The sequence below is a fragment of the Helicoverpa zea genome, chromosome 3 (assembly GCF_022581195.2).
Source record: "Helicoverpa zea isolate HzStark_Cry1AcR chromosome 3, ilHelZeax1.1, whole genome shotgun sequence".
NCBI classification, from domain to species: Eukaryota; Metazoa; Arthropoda; class Insecta; order Lepidoptera; family Noctuidae; genus Helicoverpa; species Helicoverpa zea.
Window position 1 is genome coordinate 13311642 of NC_061454.1, and position 26375 is coordinate 13338016.

Here is a 26375-nt window from a genome sequence, read left to right on the forward strand (position 1 = left end):
GGAGGAGGTTCTCAATTCGACGGGATCTTTGTAGGCATCCGTAGGGTAAAAATTAGGCGTAACACTATGACATGATGAAGGTTTGGAGCTGACCTGATGATGGAGACCAGAGAAGGTCGAAAGTCGGTGGCGTATAAACTCAGGTACATCCATTAGGATTGTACTGACTTCTAGGCCGATGCACCTAAGAATAGTCTTTTTTTGTTTTTTTGAGTCGGTTTTATTTTTTTTGTAAAAAGTTTTAAGAAACGTCATTACAAATCCAATATGGTGGGCTTCCCAAGATGGCGGACGAGCTGTTTGAAATTTACCTCCTACCATGGATATCAAATGGAAGGGTTTGTTGGATGAGTTGCGAAAAAAATAATCACTTGACCTAAATCCAACATGGCGGTCGCACCAAGGTGGCGCATTGGTTATTCGAAATGTAGACTAAAATAGACATAGGTGTAAAAAAAATAATATGATATAATACTTTTAAAAACTAAAAAAAAAACACTTTTAGCAGGCATTAATTAAAAAAAATATATATTTAATTCGGACATTTTTTATATATGTTTTATATTTTGTATATAGTATTTTATTTTTAGATTTGTATAAAGATAAGTAGTTTAAGTTTGTATATATAGTGTGTACATTACATAAAATAAATATGTATACATATAAGAAAAAAAAATCGGACATTTAGTTTGATGAAATACAACAATACATGGTGCGTTTTATCAAAATGATATGTTTTTTCAAATTCAATTTATTTAACGTAGACTCATACAAAAAAATCCATTTTCACAATCACATTTACAACATTCACAAATTACACATAGGTACTACATAATTCAACATTATAACACAAAATATATTTTTTTGTACACACGCATAGTAAAGAACACAGGAAAGAAAGAATTTACAAAAGTAGTACTTATTTCTTAAGTCATCATCCTCCGAGCATTTTTCCCAACTATGTTGGGGTCGGCTTTCAGTCTAACCGGATGTAGCTGTGTACCGGTGTTTTAGAAGGAGCGACTACCCCATCTAACCTCCTCAACCCAGTTACCCGGGCAACTCAATACCCCTTGGTTAGACTGGTGTCAGACTTACTGGCTTTTGACTACCTGTAATGACTGCCAAGGATGTTCAATGACAGCCGGGACTTACAGTTTAACGACAACCATCCGAAACACAGTCATTGGTGTCCAAGGTACACTTAGAAAGTACATACAAACTTGGAAAAGTTCTATTGAACTCACGCCCTCATACTGGAGAGGTTGGTTCTTTACCCACTAGGCTACAACGACTTTTTAATCAATTAAAGACAAACTAACAGACATATAAAATGGATACATGTACCTACACAGTCACCTTCACATTCCCATTTGCGATAATCCACAAGTAACATTATTTATAATTATTTAAATCCTCAACATACCCAGCATTTATACCATTTCACATAGGCACTGCATTTTTCTGCTTAGTATAAAAAGCCCGCAGACTGTTCGTAAGACCAGAATAGTAGGTTCTACTAAACAATCATGTCGAAGTTACTATTAATACTCGCGTGTTTAGTGACACTGGCAGCTTCCAAGTCTTCTATTTTCTTTGATATAGAAGATGCTATGGAACATTTCGAAAACTTTATAAGAGAACATGGTAAAGAATATTCAAGTGATAAGGAGAAGGCAAAAAGATTCGAAATATTTATAGAAAACTTGCACAGAGCTAACGAACTCAATCAACAGAGTGAGCACACTGAATTTGGTAAGACAATTAACTTTTTTGGTTATTTACAGTTTCTTGAGGTTGGACAAACCTTTATATGTTTATACTGTATTCAAATACTACCACGCATGCTACCTAGATCCTTGGTATATTCTCTTAACTAACGTAACGTAACTGCCTCGTTGGTCTAGCTGTCGCAAGTGTCAGCAGCCGCTGAGCACGAGGTCTCGGGTTCGATTCCCGAGTCGGGCCGAAATCGCTTTGTGGGTTTTAGAAGACTTTCACAAAGCAGCCCGGAGCCTGGAAGCTGGTGATTGTTACACCCGTGCATCGGAGAGCACGTAAATGTCGGTCCTGCGCCTGATCTCTCTCCGGTCGTGTCGGATTGCCGTCCCATCGGGCTATGAGAGTGAAGGAATAGGGAGTGCACCTGTGTCTGCGCAAATGCTCGTGCACTATAATATGTCCTGCGCAGCTGGCTGATCTCCTTACATGAGAGCAGCCGCCGTAGCCGATAATCGGCTAGGAGGACATCATCATCATCATATTCTCTTAAGTGTCATGAATCTCTAATAACTGCATTTTAAAAGCTGAAAAAATATCCTGTGCTCGAATCCGGTAAAATTCATGTTGTAAGTTTGGTATTACAGACTAATCATAAACTTTTAATCTCACCATAGTCCAGGCCTTGTCACAATTTTGACAGGCATCTCGTTATAAGCTATATGTAGAACACGATTCTTTCCAGCCTTCATACACTATCCACCCGTCTCTAATTTCATCTAAATTTTTTTAGTAGTTCCATTTATCTTGAATCTGAATAAATTGTTATTTTACATTCGAGTTATCGAGGTTAATATTTATTTACACAGATATTTACAATACATATTTACAATAAAAATCAAAAACTATCCTAGTAAAACAAACAACTAAAAAGCGTCAAAAAATTCGTCCCCATCGCTGTCAACTGGGAGCGTGCCCAAGAGGCTGGCAGCATTACCTCGTTGGATCGCCATGCTGATTCTTTGTCCGAGGTAATAGCCAGCCTTCTGGTCACGAGAAGCGTCAACCAGCCGCCTTGAGAGATCTTTAAATAGAATGTGGGCATTCGGACCCCACGACCCGAGGGTTTCAACCCCAAACGGTTCGAAAATATAGTTTCCGACAAGGCCACTATATTTCCGCCGCTTGAGGTTCTCCGCAGCCGCAGCGGCAGCAGCAGCACAGCACGCAGAACTTGGAAGGTGTGATGGCGCAAGAGTATCGACACAGGTTGCGTCCCATACTAAAAGCCTACCCATCTTCCAAGGGAATAACGACATGCCGTCTGGTCTCTTACCGTCGTCGCGTGCCAAACCGTTTGGTTCTAATACAGCTGGTACCCCGACGGCAACAAGAGCCCGACGTATAATGTCATTGATGTTTGCATGCCGGGCAATACGGCCCGCACTGCGGCTGCACGACAGGCCGTGGTGTCCGAGGCTGGTGACAGCCTCACCACAGTGGCAGCGATGAGGGGAGCAGCACGGTGCTCCTATACGTAAGCAAGTAGCGAGGCGGAAAGTTGTATCGTCAAACATGGTGCCAATATTTGACGACGGTAGTGCCTGAAGCCAAAGCCCCGACTCCCATCTACCCACAGCCAGTAGGCGCTCTCGCTCAGCAGGAGTAATTGCCGTTTCTATCAAACTATTCCGGGTTACTCTGCAGAGCGGCTCATCCCACTGTCTTTGGGAAGACGGGTTGCTGGGTAAATTTTCATTCGGGCAAGTAATTTTCCATGCATCCATAGCCTCGGCTAAATACGGCACCTCGAAATCAGCCAGTGTTGGAGTAAGAATATTCCTGGTTAATTTCTCAGTGCCGTGAACCGAGGATATGAATGCCGGTAAACTAATACTGGTAATTTTGCGGACGCCGAGACCTCCCATCCGGATGGGCAATGTGGCTTGTTGCCAGGCTCGGTCGTCCAGGGCCACATTGAGAATGGAGCTGAGGGTATGGCGGATAATTTTATCAATTGGGTCTAAAAGGTGGCTATGTTTAAAGAGATGAGAAGAACGGAGGTAATATGTAAATTTAGGACCAAAACAGCAGTGTCGAATAATTGTGATGGCCGAATGCATTGTAATTTTTTGTAGGCGTTCCGAAATATCGTTGAAATTATCAATTTTTTCCGAAATAAATGTAGAAAAAGATTGGTCTAGGATGGGAGCCCCAAGGAGGCGGAGAGACTGTTTATCTATAATTTTAATCTGTGGTGCTAATGATTGAAATTTGGATATTGTCATTTGTCTGTCAGTCGTGTCAGTAATAAATAATTCACATTTTGTACAATTTAGTTCTAAACCAATGGAATGAAATTTATGTTTTAAATGAATGAAATCCTGAAATACGGTCTCTACATCGCCTCCCAGGGTCCCATCATCTAGATACCAAACGTTGAATTTGGAATTTAGCTCTCGAATGATCGGGTGAATGGCTAGGCTAGTAATTTTCAATTACTGGCCCGAGGGGATCACCTTGTTGGCATCCGACTGCAGATTCCAATAGGTTGTCCTTAAACAGTAATTTTGATGGGTGCCTGTAACACTGATAGAGAAAACTATAAATTTTCGGTACTTCTTTTTGTGCTTCAGCCAACAGGGTGTCCCGGTTTACGGAATTAAAAGCATTTTTGATGTCAACCTTCAGGATGACCTCTCCTTTGCCACAATTTAGGTAGGCCGACAAAGCGTGTACGGCAGCCTCGCAGCCCCCTTTGGAACCGTATCCCAACTGTAGGGGCTGGAATTTGTCCGAACTAGACCTCGGGACTACAGAGTCCCGGATTTTTGGGAGGCGAACGTGGGGCCGAAGCCAACACGCTGAAGCTTTTTTGAGACAACTTTAATGAAATGGTGACACAAAACTGACGATTATCCCTGTATACACTACAGAAATGTACCCAAGGACAATCCCCGGTTCTGTGCTAGACTATTGCTATGGATGAAAACTATTGTGATGGGATGCTAATGAACTAGGTATGGGAAAACTACGGGAACTATGGCACCTGCCGATAACAATGTATTAAATACATGTAAAAATGGCAGGTGGAGACTCGCCACCTCACTTACTGGGCCCTCGGGAATCAGTCCCTAAATCGCAACAAGAGGGCAACAGGTACATGAGCGGCTGAAGGGTGAGGATACCTCGGCGGACTTTAAACGCAGATCACGCGCTCCTTGTGGGTCCAGCATCACCGGTCCACTTGCCACTTACCACGAGGCACCTACCCTCCGAGCAGAGCTACTAACCCTGCTCTAGCGACTCCACTCTGGTCGGCCAATAAAGGCAAGCCAGGAGGCGGTAGCCCAATCCCCCGTCATGCTTCACTCCGGCAGGCCGAAGATGGGGGACAGTATGCTCTCCCTGGAGCACTCGGAAATATAGCCCCGCGGGGTCGCTACTCCCCGTCATCCGCCTCAGATGCCCTGCGGGGCTTATTATTATTGCCTATAATGTCCCACTGCTGGGTAAAGGCCTCCCCATCTCGCTTCCACACTTCCACCAGTCTTGACAGTAGGCGTCTAATTCGTCACGCCATCTCTTTCGGGGCGTACCCCGCCTGCGGTGTCCATCCTGGGGTGCCTTTTAGGCATTAAATGGACGGATCGCATCCGGAATACCGTAATACGTTCCAGAACAGGAGTTGCTGATGTAGGCCGAAAGGCGTATCCGGAAAGATGGGTCACTATTATCACCCAGTGGACACCCCAGGATTATTATTATCTGAATAAATAAACAAATAAATATGATTTCAATAAAAAATAAAGGAATTTTGTTACAGGAATAACACAGTTCTCGGATTTGACTCATGATGAATTTATTGATTCGCTAACTGGTTTGCGTTCAAACATGACTGTTGGGACAAGCTTGTGCACGAAGATCACCGATGAGGACGTGCCAAACGTCTTAATTCCTGAACCTTTTGACTGGCGACTGTATAACATCGTCACAGGGTTAAAGAATCAGGCACAATGTGGATCTTGTTTTGCTTTTAGTGCTGCTGGTGAGGAAAGAAAAATCTTGCTTTAGATTTAGTCTTACAGCGTCTCAATCCTACTTATTCTTCTTATAATGTTTCCAATTTTATTTGGTCTAAGCGCAATTTGCTGTACGCTTCCATTCGTCTCTATCAGCCATTATACTTAAATTCCCCCTTAGCTTGAAAATGCTTTTTTTTCAGGAAATATCGAGAGTCAATACGCAAAGAAGCATGGGTCAAAGGTGGCATTGTCTGAACAACAAATTCTTGACTGTGATAAAGGGTCCTATGGTTGTGAGGGTGGAATCGTGACATCAGCTTTTAGGTAATTATTTAACCAGGAGTCACGTGCCTGATCTGTTTAGTCTATGAATCTAAATAATTACAGATGATTATTTGAATGTTGCGTACAACGCCGTTTCGTTGTACTGTCCAGATTTGATTTCAATCAAAGCTCAAAGACTTAGTATTAATTTTAATGCATATTATGTGGGAGGTTAATCTTCTTCTTTGTTGCCAGTTCTATTATCCAGATGGGTGGTATTGAAATGGATTCCAGCTATCCGTATGAGGCGCGGCAACAATCCTGCCGTTTCAATCCTCAACGGCCTGTAGTTAAGCTTACTGGTTGCTATCAGTATAGCCTTAGATCGCAAAAGAAATTGCAGCAAGCACTCTACACATTTGGGCCTATATCTATTGGTAACTTCTTCAGATTATGTTTTTATTTTGATCTGAGGGAAGGTCTGTCACCGACGGGAACAGAAGCGATCCTAAGATACCTACTTACTAGTTTTCAAACTACATAATGTTCATCTATAATATAAAAATGAATCGCAAAATGTGTTGGTAAGCGCATAACTCAACAACGCCTGGACCAATTGCTAATTCTTTTTTTGTTGTGTTTGTTATTGTCAGGAGAAGTTCTTATGAAAAAAAATAAGTAAAGTAGAGAAGTCAGTTGACGGGAGTGAAGCCGCGGGCAAAAGCTAGTACTAAAATACATATGTTCTTTCTTATCGATTTTGATAATACTATCACCAAAGCCATTAGCGACTTTTATTAAATTAATAATGCTCTGCCATTGACACTATGATTTGAGGTTCAATTACTGGACTATCGGCTCCTTTCATACGATAAAGGCACGCACCCAGATCATTATTCCTTCAGGTGTACTTACTTTGGTTTGGTTCTTCATAGTTTCACCCATTCGTCAGCCGTTATTGGACTTCCCTTTAAGACATCAGATACGTATTCCTTTTTTTTATTTTAAGTATTTTTTTATTTATTTTAGGTGTTAAGTCTGAGAACTTCCATTGGTATAAAGGCGGTGTGATGAGAGATGAGTTGTGCGATGCTGGACAAATTAATCATGGTATCTTATTAGTGGGATACGGAGTAGGTAAGATGTTTTTCTCATTTTATTTTTTACATCTTCATAACAGATTCACTTGATTCACTTCCTCTAAGGCTCAATTTTATTAGTATTGATAGGATTTTTAATTGTTGTCATGGTGGCCTGGTGGGTAAAGAACCAACCTCTTACATTTTTTCATGTAATTAATTTCATTGGACTTCTAGCTTCAGGTAATTGTAGCTATAATTTCGATCAGCTTCAGAAAAGGTAACAATGTCATCAACATAAAAAAACTCTGTTTCAGAAAATGGTGTGCCATACTGGCTGGCCAAGAATTCATGGGGCGAAACGTTTGGTGAACAAGGCTACATCAAGTTCGAGCGTGGAGATGACCGCGACTCTTGTGGAGTTATGAATGACTTAATGGCTTCAGCCATAGTCCAATAAATATCTATCTGTGAAGATTTATGCACGACGGCATATCGTTTCTTGCGTCACCATAGAATAAAATAATAATAATTTTCTCATGTAAGTTCCTAGTTCGACTTGCATTGTATAATTTTCTCGGAGTCAACCTACAGTGAAGACAAATATTGTTTACACTTCTTTTTGAAAAGAGTGTCTATTGAGTGTATTGCCAGTTCTTCTCCCTAAGACCCACTCCTTAGAATCGTGCTCCTAGCTATAGGTCTTTATGAAATACAAACCTTGATTATATGTTACTTTATATGAAATAAAAATTGATTTGAGCAATAGAAGAAAGTCTTTTTTCTTTTTAATAAACATACTAGCTGTTTCTGGTGCCTGTGGCCGCATGTGGAAGAAAGTACCTACTTCCTTATATAATATAGGTAACTGACATAATGACACTCAAAAGTGTTTTCCAATTTGATATAAAAATATAATGAATGAATGAAAATGAAAAAGTGTTTATTCGAGAAGAAAATCATTACACGCACATAATACTTCTGCCAAACTGCACAGCAGTTTGTTGGCAGATGCAGCTCCTGTTTACAATATTCAAATTATAAATATAAAGTACTTTTTCATCCGAAAACTTAAAATAAACAATAACCAAGAACGACACCACTAATTAGTTTAACCTACGCATTGCCATCAATGAGTTCTTGCCAATAACATTTAAAAAGAAACCTCGTCATTTTATTTTTTAAAGACATCTTTGAAGTACAGCTACTTTCTAAATCGGATGGCATATTATTAAAAATCATTGGAACCAGAAATTTTCTACATCTTCGCCCATAATACTTATTGCAGGTAGGTACTACAAATCTTGCAGCTGTTTTATTTCTTTGGGGTCTGTTGCATACCGTCTTCATTTTAAATTGATCACTACTATACTATTCTACAGCCAACAACAACACTACCCTCCTGTGAACTGGCAATATTTTACGCTCTAAAAATAATTCCTCATAGTCACTGCTTTTACAACGTTTTTTTGTGTGTTTATCAACTAATAGCTTCATGAACCTATGTTCCCCACAAAATTAAATAATTAGATTCTTCGATAGTACGCTGGTGTGGTCATTGGGAACATAAAAGAAAAAGGCTTTCCAGTGGTGTAAATATGTAAAAATAACTTTTATTAATTTAGAAGAATATATAAACAGTGCTCACAGGGAAAAAATTGTATCCATTACATTCATTTGTTTGTTCTTGACAATTTGGAAAAAATTAAAAATAAAACATCATACATCCTGCCAATGAGTACCAATGAGGTTTTATATGTCATGAACAACCTGATTTGTAATAACTTTATTTTATCTAAATATGTTTTAAATGTATTTCCATAGCATGCCAATCCATAGGAAAACAATGAGTCCACCAACGCATAATTTTTTAGTACGACTTACAAACTATGTATGTTAGTATTGCTTACAAGAAAAAACAAATAGACCTTAAATTGTGAATCACTGCTGTACCAATCCCTGCGAGATGGCGACGCAATGATTCACGTATCAGCAGTCCAGCCGACTTGTAATCATTTTTAACCGACTTCCCAAAAAGGAGGAGGTTCTCAATTCGACGGGATCTTTGTAGGCATCCGTAGGGTAAAAATTTGACACTAAGGCGTATGTCTGATAACATTATGACATGATGAAGGTTTGGAGCTGACCTGATGATGGAGACCAGAGAAGGTCGAAAGTCGGTGGCGTATAAACTCAGGTACATCCATTAGACACTGACTTCTAGGCCGATGCACCTAAGAATAGCTTTTTTTGTTTTTGGGAGTCGGTTTTATTTTTTTGTAAAAAGTTTTAAGAAACGTCATTATAAATCCAATATGGTGGGCTTCCCAAGATGGCGGACGAGCTGTTTGAAATTTACCACCTACAATGGATATCAAATGAAAGGGTTTGTTGAATGAGTTGCGAAAAAAGTAATCACGTGACCTAAATCCAACATGGCGGCCGCACCAAGGTGGCGCATTGGTTATTCGAAATGCAGCCTAATGATATACATAGGTGTAAAAAAAATATATAATACTTTTAAAAACTAAAAAAAAAAAACACTTTTAGCAGGCAATAATTAAAAAAAATTAAATAATTCGGACATTTAGTTTGATGAAATACAATTTTACAACCATACATGGTGCGTTTTGTCCAAAGTGATATGTTATTTCAAATTCAATTTATTTAATTGGAAACATGAACTCACTGCTGTTGACTCTTCTGTTTCATCAGCGTGCTATGCACTCAGGAGCCTTAGAGATTTTTTGGATCTTAAGCAGCTTAAGGCTATTTACTATGCACTAGTAGAATCTCGTTTGAGATACAGCATCATGCTTTGGGGAAACAGCTACAATTATAACAGCCAGAGAGCGTTTGTCTTGCAAAAACGTGCCATAAGGACTATTGTTAGGATCGCACAGACAGAGTCATGCAAAGAACACTTTAAAGTATTAAAAATACTAACAGTTCCAAGTTTATATATATTAACTACCTTAAGTCACTTTGCTAAGTATATTCATCAGTTTGAATCACAAGAGGAAAGAAAGATACGAGAAAGTACAAGAAGGAAAACCTTCAAGCACAAGATAGCTCCGAATTTTAATATAGCTAAGCATTGCTCCGGGTACCAAGCAGTGGAATTGTTTAATAGGCTACCAACTAATCTCAAACTATTAATTTATAGCCCTAATTCATTTAAGAAGGAATTAAAGGCATTTTTGTTAGAAAAATGTTTGTACTCTGTGTCAGATTTCTTACAATTATAACTGTGTCAGGGAATTAAATTGTAACATCATTTTAACTATTAGTTGTAAGTTGTATGTTCTACACAATGTAATGTTGTTCTGAATAAATGAAATGAAACGTAGACTCATACACAAAAATCCATTTTCACAATCACATTTACAACATTCACAAACTATATCTACACACATACTACATAATTCAACATTATAACACAAAATATTTTTTTTTGTACACACGCATAATAAAGAACACAGGAAAGAAAGAATTTACAAAGGTAGTACTTATTTCTTAAGTCATCATCCTCCGAGCCTTCTTCCCAACTATGTTGGGGTCGGCTTCCAGTCTAACCGGATGTAGCTGTGTACCGGTGTTTTAGAAGGAGCGACTACCCCATCTAACCTCCTCATCCCAGTTACCCGGGCAACTCAATACCCCTTGGTTAGACTGGTGTCAGACTTACTGGCTTTTGACTACCTGTAATGACTGCCAAGAATGTTCAATGACAGCCGAGACTTACAGTTTAACGACAACCATCCGAAACACAGTCATTGGTGTCCAAGGTATACTTAGAAAGTACATACAAACTTGGAAAAGTTCTATTGAACTCACGCCCCCATACTGGAGAGGTTGGTTCTTTACCCACTAGGCCACCACGACTCTGTAATCAATTAAAGACAAACTAACAGACATATAAAATGGATACATGTACCTACACAGTCACCTTCACATTCACATTTGCGATAATTCACAAGTAACATTATTTACAGTTATTTAAATCCTCAACATACCCAGCATTTATACCATTTCACATGGGCATTTTTCTGCTTAATATAAAAAGCCCGCAGACTGTTCCTAAGACCAGAATCGTAGGTTCTACTAAACAATCATGTCGAAGTTACTTTTACTACTCGCGTGTTTAGTGACACTGGCAGCTTCCAAGTCTTCTATTTACTTTGATATAGAAGACGCTGTGGAACATTTCGAAAACTTTATAAGAGAACATGGTAAAGAATATTCAAGTGATAAGGAGAAGGCAAAAAGATTCGAAATATTTGTAGAAAACTTGCACAGAGCTAACGAACTCAATCAACAGAGTGAGCACACTGAATTTGGTAGGACAATTTACTTTTTTGGTTATTTACAGTTTCTTGAGATTGGACAAACCCTTATATGTTTATACTGTATTCAAATACTACCACGCATGCTACCTAGATCCTTGGTATATTCTCTCTGGTATATAAGTGTCATGAATCTCTAATAACTGCATTTTAAAAGCTGAAAAAATATCCTGTGCTCGATTCCGGTAAAATCCATTTAGTAAGTTTTGGTATTACAGACTAATCATAAACTTTTAATCTCACCATAGTCCAGGCCTTGTCACAATTTTGACAGTCATCTCGTTATAAGCTATATGTAGAACACGATTCTTTCCAGCCTTTCATACTCTATCCACCCGTCTCTAATTTCATCAAAATTTTTTTAGTAGTTCCATTTATTTTGAATCTGAATGAATAAATATGCTTTCAATAAAAAATAAATGCTCCTGTAGATGGCAAATACTAACCAAGAATTAAATTTTGTTACAGGAATAACACAGTTCTCGGATTTGACTCATGATGAATTTATTGATTTCCTAACTGGTTTGCCTTCAAACATGACTGTTGGGACAAGCTTGTGCACGAAGATCACCGATGAGGACATGGCAAACGTCCTAATACCTGAACCTTTTGACTGGCGACTGTATAACATCGTCACAGGGGTAAAGAATCAGGCACAATGTGGATCTTGTTTTGCTTTTAGTGCTACTGGTGAGGAAAGAAAAATCTTGCTTTAGATTTAGTCTTACAGCGTCTCAATCCTACTTATTCTTCTTAAAATGTTTCCAATTTTATTTGGTATAAGCGCAATTTTCTGTACGCTTCCATTCGTCTCTATCAGCCATTATACTTAAATTCCCTCTTAGCTTAAAAATGCTTTTTTTTTCAGGAAATATCGAGAGTCAATACGCAAAGAAGCATGGATCAAAGGTGGTATTGTCTGAACAACAAATTCTTGACTGTGATAAAGGGTCCTATGGTTGTGAGGGTGGAATCGTGACATCAGCTTTTAGGTAATTATTTAACCAGGAGTCACGTGCCTGATCTGTTTAGTCTATGAATCTAAATAAGATGCTTGCAACGATGATTATTTGAATGTTGCGTACAACGCCGTTTCGTTGTACTGTCCAGATTTGATTTCAATCAAAGCTCAAAGACTTAGTATTAATTTTAATGCATATTATGTGGGAGGTTAATCTTCTTCTTTGTTGCCAGTTCTATTATTCAGATGGGTGGTATTGAAATGGATTCCAACTATCCGTATGAGGCGCGGCAACAATCCTGCCGATTCAATCCTCAACGGGCTGTAGTTAAGCTTACTGGTTGCTATCAGTATAGCCTTAGATCGCAAAAGAAATTGCAGCAAGCACTCTACACATTTGGGCCTATATCTATTGGTAACTTCTTCAGATTATGTTTTTATTTTGATCTGAGGGAAGGTCTGTCACCGACGGGAACAGAAGCGATCCTAAGATACCTACTTACCAGTTTTCAAACTACATAATGTTCATACTAAAATACATATGTTCTTTCTTATCGATTTTGGCGTATTATCACCAAAGCCTTATTAGCGACTTTTATTAAATTAATAATGCTCTGCCATTGACACTATGATTTGAGGTCCAATTACTGGACTATCGGCTCCTTTCATGCGATAAAGGCACGCACCCAGATCATTATTCCTTCAGGTATACTTACTTTGGTTTGGTTCTTCATAGTTTCACCCATTCGTCAGCCGTTATTGGACTTCCCTTTAAGACATCAGATACGTGTTCCTTTTTTTTATTTTAAGTATTTTTTTATTTTATTTTAGGTGTCAAGTCTGAGAACTTCCATTGGTATAAAGGCGGTGTGATGAGAGATGAGTTGTGCGATGCTGGACAAATTAATCATGGTATCTTATTAGTGGGATACGGAGTAGGTAAGATGTTTTTCTCATTTTATTTTTTACATCTTCATAACAGATTCACTTGATTCACTTCCCCTAAGGCTCAATTTTATTAGTATTGACAGGATTTTTAATTGTTGTCATGGTGGCCTGGTGGGTGAAGAACCAATCTCTTATATTTTTTCATGTAATTATATAATTTCATTGGACTTCTAGCTTCAGATAATTCTCGCTATAATTTCGATCAGCTTCAGAAAAGGTAACAATGTCATCAACATAAAAAAAAAACTCTGTTTCAGAAAATGGTGTGCCATACTGGCTGGCCAAGAATTCATGGGGCGAAACTTTTGGTGAACAAGGCTACATCAAGTTCGAGCGTGGAGATGACCGCGACTCTTGTGGAGTTATGAATGACTTAATGGCTTCAGCCATAGTCCAATAAATATCTATCTGTGAAGATTTATGCTCAAACGGCATATCGTTTCTTGCGTCACCATGGAATAACATAATAATAATTTTCTCATGTAACTTCCTAGTTCGACTTGCATTGTATAATTTTCTCGGAGTCAACCTACAGTGAAGTCAAATATTGTATTCACTTCTTTTTGAAAAGAGTGTCTATTGAGTGTATTGCCAGTTCTTCTCCATAGGACCCACTCCTTAGAATCGTGCTCCTAGCTATAGATCTTTATAAAATACAAACCTTGATTATATGTTAGTTTATATGAAATAAAAATTGATTTGAGCAATAGAAGAATGTCTTTTTTTTTGTTTTTAATAATCATACTAGCTGTTTCTGGTGCCTGTGGCCGCATGTGGAAGAAACTACCTACTTCCTTATAAAATATAGATAACTGACATAATGACACTAAAAAGTGTTTTCCAATTGGATATAATAATATGGCTAGTAATAAAAGCTCCGACAAAAAAATAAGAATTGCCCATACTCAAAATACTAAAGCTACTGACTAAAATACTGACTTTCCGACTACTTTTCTCCGAATAAAAATTACGAAACGACCGAATGAGATACTAAAGTCTTCGAAAAATAAACATCACTGTTTGTTGCTATAATACTTTTCTACCAGTATAAATTACGTTCTACTGAAAACTATGCTTTGTATTTTTTAATCTTCACTTGCCTACTATTAATTCATAAATTACCTTTCATATTTCATAGACTTGGTGCCATTTTAACTATAACATTATACTAAAAATATTATTCTCAATGGTTAAACAATACTTTTAAAAAATATAAAAATGTACTTGTAATAATAACTTTTACTTGAAAAAGGAGGAGGTTCTCAATTCGGCCGGTATGTTTTTTTTTCTATGTGTGTACATCGATTACGCCGAGGTTTATAAACCGATTTACGTGATTCTTTTTTTGTTCGACGCGGAATAGCTGCCAGTTGGTCCCATAGTCATCAGGTCAAGATCTGATGATGGAAACCCTGAGAAATCAAGGGCAACCTTCGAAAGTTGTAGGCATTTGATCAACACCCAACTTTTGAACCAGTACCTCATCCATATTTCGTAACAATACTAAGTCTCCTTAATAGATAGTAAGTTAGTAGTTTCATAAGTACATTTAATAGTTATATTAGTCAAAATACGAAAGCAAAAGCAACAAAAAACTATTTATTTTCTTAACATAAATAGACGTTACATGCAAGCATCGGTCGTTGCAAACGCACTGCGCTCGGATCTTTCGAACTTGCACACGAAAACAGCTGAACGCGACCCGAACCCGATCGCGTGTGCCAAACTGTTGAGGTATTTTAATTATTATTGAGAGTTAAAAAATAAATTTAATAACCAACAATAGAAATTATAACAGTTCATGCAAGTTGTAAAAATATGATTATTTTGTCAAAACCTCTGTTGTCGGTAACTTAGTAATTTTGTCGGAAGTTCAGTATTTTAGTCGGAACTTTAGTTTTATTACTCGAAGATCGAATTTTCTTTAGGAGAAAAAGTTATTTGAACCTGCTCATATTTGTAGTTAAAATTGATATTTTTTGTCGTTTATGTTTTCGATTTTTTGTCGGTAATTCATTATAACGCTGGTTATTTAGAATAATAGTCGGCCACAGATCGCTGGAGATTAATTTGTTATTCGGAACCATTATTATTATCCTAATAATATTATTGTAATACATTTATATACAAACTTACTATTCTACTTCTAGCACTATATTTACAAACTAGATTATTGCGTAAAATCAAGAATAAAAATAAAAAAGGGAATAAAATACCAAAACAAAACCTTTATTAATATAACGTATGTTCGATAATAAAGTCATAATATAATTTATTTTTACGTAACTACATAATAGTTTGTAAGTCTTACTAACAAATATGGGTCTAACAAATATGTAAGTATTGCTTAAAAGAAAAAACAAATAAATAGACCTTAAACTGAGAATGACTGCTGTACTGTGCGAAATGGCATCGCATTGATTCACGTATAAGCAGTGCAGCCAACATGCAATCATTCTTAGAATGCGGTTGGAGCTGCCCCGCAACCTGGACACTGACTAACCTACAACATGGCGCCGCCCCAATGTGGCGGATTGGCCATTTGAAATGCAGCTCAATGATTTGGAAGGTGAATAAATATAAAATAAAAATACCTAATAGTTTTAAAAACTAAAAAAAAACGCTTTTAATTTTTTTTAAGCTGTCAAATTCGGACATTTAGTTTGATGAAATACAGCGTGGTGCGTTTTGTCCCAAATGATTAAAGATTACATAAACGTTCCACGTTTTCTTATTATTTTAGCTTTACTATTTTATGATTCATTTTATTTTAAATTCAATTTATTTAACATAGACTTATACACATACTGCCTAATTCAACATTATAATAAAAAAAATATTTTATTTATTAAAAAAAAAAATTGTACACACACATAATAAAGAAAGAAGACAGGAAAGAAAGAATTTACAAAAGTAATGCTTATTTCTAAAGTAATCTCTAATATTAAATTAGATTAAATTAAATTATACGTTTAAAAATAAATGTCAAATATTAAACTTAACAGTTACTAGGTGGTTGCTTTGCTTCAAACCTCCACCGCAAGCTACACGCGGTGGTCAGAACAAGGCCAAACTCGCCACGTGCCGCTCACACACACAGTATAATTTTAATATAAAAAAATATATATCTACAAAGAATCTAGTAAGAAATATCTTGAAAATGTTTGAAAAGTATATAAAAAAATCAGTATAAAGAATCCTTATTAAAACCAATAATTAAAATTCTTTTAGCTGTGATTGAACATTTTTGGCAGTCGTTACGGGTTACGGGTAGTCAGAAGCCAGTAAGAGAACCAGTCCTACCTAGGGGTATTGGCTTGCCCAGGTAACTGGGTTGAAGAGGTCAGATATGCAGTCGATTCTTGTAAAACCCTGGTACTCAGCTGAATCCGGTAAGACTGGAAGCTGACTCCAACATGGTTGGGAAAAGGCTAGGCAGATGTAGATGGAATGAAAATTTGATATAAAAGGTTTATTACTGTTCGTCTCAATGTTAGTGGCGTTCAGACCGATTAATTATTATCCATTACATGCGCACATATTATAGTGCACAAGCGTTTGCGCAGACATAGATGCAATCCTCTATTTAGACGACGTAACAACAGGTTACGGTCCAGCAGCTTAAATCCTAACTGATTTTTAATTAAAAAGAAGCACACGTCAATTTTCTTTAAAAGCAAGATGAAGTGAGAAGAAACACTGAAACAAACTGAAGGGTAGTTTCTTTAGAGTAAACTCTCGATACATTTATTACTAAGTATACCGTGCTGTTAAGATTAAGACCATAAAGTTATGCGAATGAACAGAAATACACAATGGATAAAGATTGATCATTTACAAGGGACACGTGCAATCGTTTGAATCCTTTGCATATTTAACAGATAACATTTAACATGCTTAAATAACCAACCAAAATTCCACCTTTTAATCAGTATAAAAAGAGTAAAGTCCACTCGTGAAATCAGAATCGTAGGTTCTACTAAACAATCATGTCGAAGTTACTTTTACTACTCGCGTGTTTAGTGACACTGGCAGCTTCCAAGTCTTCTATTTTCTTTGATATAGAAGATGCTATGGAACATTTCGAGAACTTCATAATAGAACATGGCAAAGAATATTCTAGCGAAGAGGAGAAGGCAAAAAGATTCGAAATATTTGTAGAAAACTTGCACAGAGCTAACGAACTCAATCAACAGAGTGAGCACACTGAATTCGGTAAGACTCTTTTCCTTTTTGTTTATTTACGGTTTCTTGAGGTTGGATAAATATGTACTCTATCCAAATTCTTCCATTTCTGTCACCCAGATCTTTGGTATATGGTCTTCAGTTTCGCGAATCTGTAGTAACTGCATTTTAACAGCTGAAAATATATGCTGTGCTCACGATGGTCCAGGCCTTGTCACGATTATGTCAGTCATCTCGTTGTAAGCTATATGTAGGAAAGCGATCCTTTCAAATTCTAACCAAAAATATTTATTTTTTTTACAGGAATAACACAATTCTCGGATTTAACTCAAGAAGAATTTATTGATTTCGTAACTGGTTTGCCTTCAAACATGACACTTAGGACAAATTCATGCCGCATGATCACCGATGCACAAGTGCCAAACGCCCAAGTTCCTGAATCTCATGACTGGCGAGAGCACAACATCGTCTCACGGGTTAAGTTTCAGGGAGAATGTGGATCTTGCTTTACTTTTAGTTCTACTGGTGAGGAAAGACATATTTGCTTTAGAGCCTACACTTAACGCTTTTTAAACCCACTTATTATTTTTTTAATGTTATTTGGTCTAAGTGCAATTTGCTGTACGCTTCCATTCCATCACGCTACGTCAGCCATTATACAAAGATTTACCCCCTTCTTATTCGAATCTTCCTCCAGGTTTACTAACCTTAAAAAATGTTTTCTTTGTTCAGGAAATATCGAGAGTCAATATGCAAAGAAGTATGGGTCATTGGTAGAATTGTCTGAACAACAAATTCTTGACTGTGATAGGGGGTCCAATGGTTGTGAGGGTGGATTTATGACATCAGCTTTTAGGTAATTATTTAACCAGGAGACACGTGCCTGATCTGTTAAGTATTTGAATCCAAATAAGATGCTTGCAAAGATATTTATTTGATTGTTGCTTTCAGCGCCGTTTCGTAGTGCTGGCAAGATTTGGTTTAGATCAAAGCTCAAAAGACTTTTCGAATTCAGGCCATGATAGACAAAGCTTTGTGAAAAAATAATTTCAAAGCATGTCGGACATTAATAATGTTATTTTTTTTGCCAGTTCTATTATCGAGATGGGTGGTATTGAAACGGAATTCAGCTATCCATATGTGGGTCGGCAACAATACTGCCGTTTCAATCCTCGACGGGCTGTAGTTAAGCTAGCTGGTTGTTATCATTATAACCTTAGATCACAAGAGAAATTGAAGCAAATACTCTACTCGCAAGGGCCTATATCTATTGGTAACTTCTTCAGATTATGTTTCTATTTTGGTCTGAAGAAAGAGCTATGATTTGAGGACCACGGCTAGACTACGGGCTCCTTTCATACTATGAAAGCACGAACCTTGGTCATTTCCTTGCTTTGGTTTGATTCTTCATAGTTCCTACCGATCACAGCCGTTAATAGATTCTTTTTATGAAATGAGATATGTATTCCTTTTTTAAAATACAAGTTTTTTTTTATTTTAGGTGTCAAGTCTAACAACTTCCATTTGTATACACGCGGTGTGATGAGAGATGATTTGTGCAATGCTGGAGACGTTAATCATGCTATCTTATTAGTGGGGTACGGAGTAGGTGAGTTTTCTCATTTTATTTGATAACTTTGTAACATATCACACCGCTTGAATTCGGATTGCATAACCAACAAACAAACGAACCAACATCTGAAAAGGCTAGTCGGATGTCGTGGACGAAAATCGAAAAGGTCTCCATTTGCTTACATTTTATTATAAATAATAGCAATAGTTACTTTTATTACAGTTGGTATTTTATTTAATGTAATTAATTTGATTGTACTGACGCAGACAATCCTTGCTAGTATTTCTGTTAGCTCCAGAAAGAAGATATGTCATCAACCTAAAAAAATACTATTTCAGAGAATGGTAAGCCATACTGGCTGGCCAAGAATTCATGGGGTGAAAAATTTGGTGAAAAAGGCTACATCAAGTTCCCGCGTGGGGATAGCTACGACTCTTGTGGAGTTATGAGGGGCTTAATGGCTTCAGCCATAGTCCAATAAATATCTAAGTGATGATTTATGCTCAAACTGCGTATCGTTTGTGTGTCACAACTCGCATTGTATAATTTTCTCCGAGTCAACCTCAAACTAGTGTCACTCAACATAGCGTCAGAAAAAATATTATAAAGAATTTTTTGAAAATAATGTCTATGGAGTTTCTTGCCGGTTCTTCTCCATAAGACCCTCTTCTTGGAACCGTACACCTAGCTATAGGTCTATATGAAATAAAAACCTTGATTATATTGTATTTTATTTGAAATTAAAATTGATTTGAGCAATAGAAGAAAGTTTTTTTTCTTTTTAATAACCGTACTAGCTGTGTCTGGTCTCTTCTGACCTCTCCTGAGAGAAACTACCTATTTTCGAATAAAGTATAACTGACATAATGACCCAAAAAAGTGCTTTCGAATTGGCTAAACAATAACAATAATATGCTTCTTCAGGGCTCTTCTTGGCCACGATAACCTCGTGAAAGATGAGAAAGAGAAACAAATAACGTATCTCGACTTAGCGCACGAGGTTGTCGCCATGTGGGATGTCGACACGGCTGTTATTGTGCCAATAAATTGTCGTTACGGCCAATGGTCTAATAACCAAGAGCCTCGATCAACACCTCATGAGGCTCTCGTTAGGCGGCTGGATCAAGGGACTGATTCAGAAGGCAGTACTCCTTGATACGGCGCGTATTGTGAGGTACACCTCTGTCTCTGGGACCCTAACCACCGTACCTTGGACCCTGTGCCCAAAATCGGTGGTCACCTATTTTTTATTATTTTCATATTTAATGTTTAAAAAGTTTAATTAAATGTATAAAATGAAAAAAACGAATAAAAATATAATATAATTTATTTTCACATAACAGAGACGCATATTTGTTAGTACGACTTACAAACTATGTTATTATTGTCGTAGTAACTATTTAGTAATCTGTGGTATTGCTTACAAGAAAAAACAAAAAGACCTCAACCTGTGAATCACTGCTGTACCATTCTGTTCGTAATTGCACCGCAACGATTCACGTAAAAGCAGTCCAGCCGACTTGCAATAATTCTTAGAATGCTGTTGGAGCTGCCAGTGCACACCAGAGAATCACATCTCCTCCGCGTAATGGTATACAAACAATTTACTTGTGCATCCGCTAACATCCCGGATGCACTACAGAAACGAGGCAACCCCACCAGCATCCGAGATACGTTGTTGTATGGAACACGGAGGGCATTATAAGATTTCTGCGTATATCTGGCACACTGGTTGCACGCGAAGAAAAGTGTGCATGTTAGTGCAGTAAGCTCGAAAACGAGTTATTATTTAATATTATTATAGTTATCGGCACGAATCTTGAGCTCTGACCTTAGTAAGTAATTTATTGGGTCCCTTTTGTGGTATGAAGTGAGGCGCGGGGGCGGGCTAAAGCGGTGATTGGCCCGCAGTGCATCGCGTCATAGCCGTCACTCGGGATTATAAGTTTTTGTACTTGTTCGAAAATTAATTTGACCCACTTCCCGGTTTTCGATATTAATGAAATTTTGCTCACGCTTTGATTTCTGATTACATGACTAGGTAAGAAAAGTCATTACAAATCCAATGTGGCGGCCTCCACAAGATGGTGGACTGGCTGTTTGAAATCCACCTCCTAACCGGGGTATCAAATTAAAGGGTTTGCTGAATGAGTTGCGAAAAAATAATCACGTGACCTAAATCCAACATGGCGGCCGCACCAAAGTGGTGGATTGGCTATTCGAAATGCAGCCAAATGATTTAGGTGAAATAAATATAAAATAAAAATAATAGTTTAAAAAACTAACAAAAACACACTTTTACCACGCATTTATTTTTTTGATGTAATTGACATATAGTTTGATGAAATACAGCGTATGTGTTTTGTCCAAAATGATTAAAGATTACATAAGCGTTCTACGCTTCCTTTTTATTTTAACTTCAATAATTTATATTTTCACAGTCACTTGTAAACATTCACAAATTACACATACCACCGAATTCAACATTTTAACAAAAAAAATATTATTTTATTTATTTAAATTTTTTGTCATCATCATCCTCCGAGCCTTTTCCCACACTATGTTGGGGTCGGCTTCCAGTCTAACCGGATTCAGCTGAGTACCAGTGCTTTACAAGAAGCGACTGCCTATCTGACCTCCTCAACCCAGTTACCCGGGCAACCCGATACCCCTTGGTTAGACTGGTGTCAGACTTACTGGCTTCTGACTACCCGTAACGACTGCCAAGGATGTTCAATAACAGCCGGGACCTACAGTTTAACGTGCCATCCGAAACACAGTCATTGGTGTCTAAGATATACTTAGAAAGTACATACAAACTTAGAAAAGTTGCATTGGTACTTGCCAATGCAACTTCGTGACTTTCTTCATTAATAATAAATGCACTTTGTTCATTCATATTCAAAACACTTTATACACAAATTTTACAAGTACAGCCGTTCACTGTTGTAGATAAATACTTATACACCTATATACTTTCTCACAAACAGCTGATTATGTATTCGTCCGATTTCGGAGCAGCTCGTCTCGATTCGGGCGAGTTCCGTAAAGTCGTACAATACGTCTAATCGCACGACACACAGCGCCGTGTCGAAGACTGCCGAACTGACACGACGTTAGACGATGCACGGCCTTCAAGCCACACCTCCGTGCCCGTCGGAGTGGGGAGCGTGAGGTTTTTTCGTTACGGAATTTCTGGATTTGGTCCCCGCTCTCAAGGCCTGCGATAGAAGGTATGCAATAGCTTAAAAACACAGTATCCTTGAGAATACTTATTAAAACCAATAATTAAAATTCTTTTAGCTGTGATTGAACATTTGTTGCATTCGTTACGGGTAGTCAGCCAGTAAGTCTGATAACCAGTCTTATAGTTATCGGCACGAATCTTGAGCTCTGACCTACATCTGCGCAGAAGTGATTTATTATCAAAGAACCAATCCCGAGTGACGGCTATGACGCGATGCACTGCGGGCCAATCACCACTTTAGCCCGCCCCCACGCCTCACTTCATACCACAAAAGGGACCCAATAAATTACTTCTGCACAGGTGAAGGTCAGAGCTCAAGATTAGTGCCGATAACTATACCAAGGGGTATTGGCTTACCCAAATTACTGGGTTGAAGAGGTCAGATATGCAGTAGCTTCTTGTAAAACCCTGGTACTCAGCTGAATCTGGTTGGACTGATTATTATTATACATTAAATGCGCAGCAAATATTATAGTGCACAAGCGTTTGCGCAGACACATGTGCAATCCTCTATACAGACGACGTTACAACAGGTAATGTTCAGCGGCTTAAATCCTAAAACATATTTATTTTTAAAAAAGTCCACACTTTTACACGTCAATTTTGAAGTGCGAAGAAACACTGTAACAAACTGAAGGGTCAAAGTTTCTTTAACAGTCTAAACTCTCGAAAAATTTATATGATAATTTACAAGGGGCACGTGTAATCGTTTGAATCCTTTGCATATTTAACAGATAACATTTAACATGCTTAAATAACCAACCAAAATTCCACCTTTTAATCAGTATAAAAAGACTAAAGTCCACTCGTGAAATCAGAATCGTAGGTTCTACTAAACAATCATGTCGAAGTTACTTTTACTACTCGCGTGTTTAGTGACACTGGCAGCTTCCAAGTCTTCTATTTACTTTGATATAGAAGACGCTGTGGAACATTTCGAGAACTTCATAAGAGAACACGGTAAAGAATATTCTAGCGAAGAGGAGAAGGCAAAAAGATTCGAAATATTTGTAGAAAACTTGCACAGAGCTAACGAACTCAATCAACAGAGTGAGCACACTGAATTCGGTAAGACCCTTTTCTTTTTTGTTTATTTACAGTCTCTTGAGTTTGGATAAATATGTACTCTATCCAAATTCTACCACTTCTGGTCTTCAGTTTCATGAATATTTAGTAACTGCATTTTAACAGCTGAAAATATATGCTGTGCTCACGATGGTCTAGGCCTTGTCACGATTATGTCAGTCATCTCGTTGTAAGCTATATGTAGGAAAGCGATCCTTTCCAGTCATTTATCTTCCACATTATCCACCAGTCTTTAATTTAGTAGTTCCATTCATCTTGAAATCTAAATAAATAAACAAATAAATATACTTTCTATAAAAAATAAATCTATCTGTACATGGCAAATTCTAATCAAAAATAAATTTTATTACAGGAATAACACAATTCTCGGATTTGACTCAAGATGAATTTATAGATTTCGCAACTGGTTTGCCTTCAAACTTGAATGTTACCGCAAACTCATGCCGAAGGATCACCGATGCGCAAGTGCCAAACGTCCAGGTTCCTGAATCTCATGACTGGCGAGAGCACAACATCGTCTCACGGGTTAAGTTTCAGGGAAAATGTGGAGCTTGTTATACTTTTAGTTCTACTGGTGAGGAGAGACAAATTTTGCTTCAGTGCCTCCACTTAACGCTTCTTATTCCTACTTATTCTTCTTACAATGTTTCCAATTTTATTTGCTGTACACTTCGATTCCATTCTGTCAGCCATTATACTTAAATTCACCCCCTTCTTATTCAAATGTGATCTCTTCCTCTAGGATTACTAAGATTAAAAATGTTTTCTTTGTTCAGGAAATATCGAGAGTCAATACGCAAAGAAGCATGGGTCAATGGTGGAATTGTCTGAACAACAAATTCTTGACTGTGATAGGGGGTCTCATGGTTGTAGGGGTGGATTCATGACATCAGCTTTTAGGTATTTATTTAACCAGTAGACACGTGCCTGATCTGTTAAGTCTTTGAATCCAAATTAAATGCTTGCAAAGATATTTATTTGAATGTTGCTTTCAGCGCCGTTTCGTAGTGCTGTAGGATGTTTAGATTAAAGCTCAAAAGACTTTTCGAATTCAGGCGATGATAGACAAAACTATGAGAAAAAATAATTTCAAAGCATGTCGGAGATAAATAATGTTATTTTTGTTGCCAGTTCTATTATCCAGATGGGTGGTATTGAATCGGAATCCAGCTATCCATATGTGGGTCGGCAACAATACTGCCGTTTCAATCCTCGACGGGCTGTAGTTAGACTAGCTGGTTGCTATCAGTATAACCTTAGATCACAAGAGAAATTGAAGCAAATACTCTACTCACAAGGGCCTATATCTGTTGGTAACTTCATCAGATTATATTTCTATTTTGTCTTGAAGAAAGAGCGGTGACCGACGGGCACAGAAACGTTCCTGAGATATTTACCAGTACCAGAGTCTTTTATGCGGATTATCTTTTTTTGCCAATAATTAATAAGGCTCTCCTGTTGACACGATGATATGAGGACCAATTGTTGGACTACGGGCTCTTTTCATACGACGAAAGCACGAACCTAGGTCTTTCCTTCCATTAGGGATTCCTTCAGGTGTACTTATTTAGGTTTGGTTCTTCATAGTTCCTACCGATCACAGGCGTTCTTGGATTCCTGCTGTGTCATGTGATACGTATTTTTTTTTTATTTTAGGTGTCAAGGCTTCGAACTTCAATGCGTATAAAGGCGGTGTGATGAGAGATGAGATGTGCAATGCTGGAGACGTTAATCATGCTATCTTATTAGTGGGGTATGGAGTCGGTAAGTTTTCTCATTCTATTTTATATCTTTGTAAAATTAATTTCATTGGACAGTCGCAAACATTCCTTGCTATTATTTCTATTAGCTCCAGAGGCTATGTCATTAACATAAAAAACTGTTCATTTCAGAGAATGGTATGCCATATTGGTTGGCCAAGAATTCATGGGGAGAAAGGTTTGGTGAGCAAGGCTACATCAAGTTCCAGCGTGGAGATGGCCACGACTCTTGTGGACTAATGAATGGCTTAATGGCTTCAGCCGTGGTCCAATAAATATCTATGAGTGAAGATTTATGCTCAAACCGCGTATTGTTTTCTGTGTCATCATGTAATAAAATTATTTCCTTATGTAACTTCCTAGTGTAACTGGCTATGTATAATTTTCTCGGAGTCAATCTATGGTGTCAGTCAAATATTGGAAAGATTTTTTTTAAATAGAGTCTACAGAGTTTCTTGCCGGTTCTTCTCCATAAGAAGCACCTATCTATTGACGTTCCATAAGGACCTATGGTACATATGAAATAAAAACCTTTGAATTTGATTTGAGCAAGTGATTTTTTTTTCTTTATCCCTGCTGTATCTAGTGGTTTAAACCGCATCTTGGGAAAACTACCTCTTTTCGAATATACCTATTTTTTTTTTATTTTTTTTTTATTATTATAAAAAATACTGCCTAATACACTAGAAAGTGTTCTTTAATTTGAAAAAATAATTATTAAAATTGTTCTAGAAGATCAAGATTTTCTTAGTGGGATCTCTCACAAACTTTAAGTACTTATATAAAATTATCTAAAGAAACAAAACAACGTTAAAATTTTTACCAACAACTTTTTTGGTATTCGAATCCAAAACTAATAAGAATTCTGAAAAAACAGACGAACCGCGTTCTAATAAGAGTGTAATTGCTACTGTTCAAAAGCCGTGTTCTCACAAGCGAAAAATTGGTCGCAGCGGGAACCAACTAATCCGGGTTTCAATAGCGACATTGTCCGTGTGTAACGCACTTTATTGTGGCTTTAACCAATTAATTTTGTCACTCCACTAGATGATCACACGTGAGTAATTTTGAATGACGTCACACAAAATGGTAGTGTATGTTGGATACGGATAAGCCTGTTGTCAATGTGGGTTTGTTGATTTTTATTGTAAACCACTTCATTGGAAATTCATTTAATTTTGT

At 37.5% G+C, this 26375-nt stretch overlaps 4 protein-coding genes across 4 annotated transcripts; all 4 read left to right on the forward strand.

Annotated features, from left to right (window-relative positions):
* Window positions 1-1513: 1513 nt before the first annotated feature.
* On the forward strand, window positions 1514-7858 carry LOC124646063 (procathepsin L-like). Its single transcript, XM_047186094.1, has 6 exons — window positions 1514-1755; window positions 5546-5767; window positions 5945-6068; window positions 6264-6445; window positions 7038-7145; window positions 7405-7858. Exons 1-6 carry the CDS (start codon window positions 1530-1532, stop codon window positions 7545-7547), a joined length of 1005 nt encoding a protein of 334 aa, XP_047042050.1. The 5' UTR covers window positions 1514-1529; the 3' UTR covers window positions 7548-7858.
* Window positions 7859-11187: 3329 nt separating this feature from the next.
* Window positions 11188-14054, forward strand: LOC124646363 (procathepsin L-like). Its single transcript, XM_047186493.1, has 6 exons — window positions 11188-11427; window positions 11902-12123; window positions 12302-12425; window positions 12628-12809; window positions 13226-13333; window positions 13600-14054. Exons 1-6 carry the CDS (start codon window positions 11202-11204, stop codon window positions 13740-13742), a joined length of 1005 nt encoding a protein of 334 aa, XP_047042449.1. The 5' UTR covers window positions 11188-11201; the 3' UTR covers window positions 13743-14054.
* Window positions 14055-17331: 3277 nt separating this feature from the next.
* On the forward strand, window positions 17332-19864 carry LOC124646361 (procathepsin L-like). The gene is made up of 6 exons (XM_047186492.1): window positions 17332-17557; window positions 17831-18052; window positions 18260-18383; window positions 18619-18800; window positions 19029-19136; window positions 19439-19864. Exons 1-6 carry the CDS (start codon window positions 17332-17334, stop codon window positions 19579-19581), a joined length of 1005 nt encoding a protein of 334 aa, XP_047042448.1. The 3' UTR covers window positions 19582-19864.
* Window positions 19865-23161: 3297 nt separating this feature from the next.
* On the forward strand, window positions 23162-25736 carry LOC124646360 (procathepsin L-like). Its single transcript, XM_047186491.1, has 6 exons — window positions 23162-23415; window positions 23786-24007; window positions 24210-24333; window positions 24565-24746; window positions 25090-25197; window positions 25326-25736. The coding sequence occupies exons 1-6, from the start codon at window positions 23190-23192 to the stop codon at window positions 25466-25468; spliced, it is 1005 nt and encodes a 334-aa protein (XP_047042447.1). The 5' UTR covers window positions 23162-23189; the 3' UTR covers window positions 25469-25736.
* The last annotated feature ends 639 nt before the right edge of the window (window positions 25737-26375 follow it).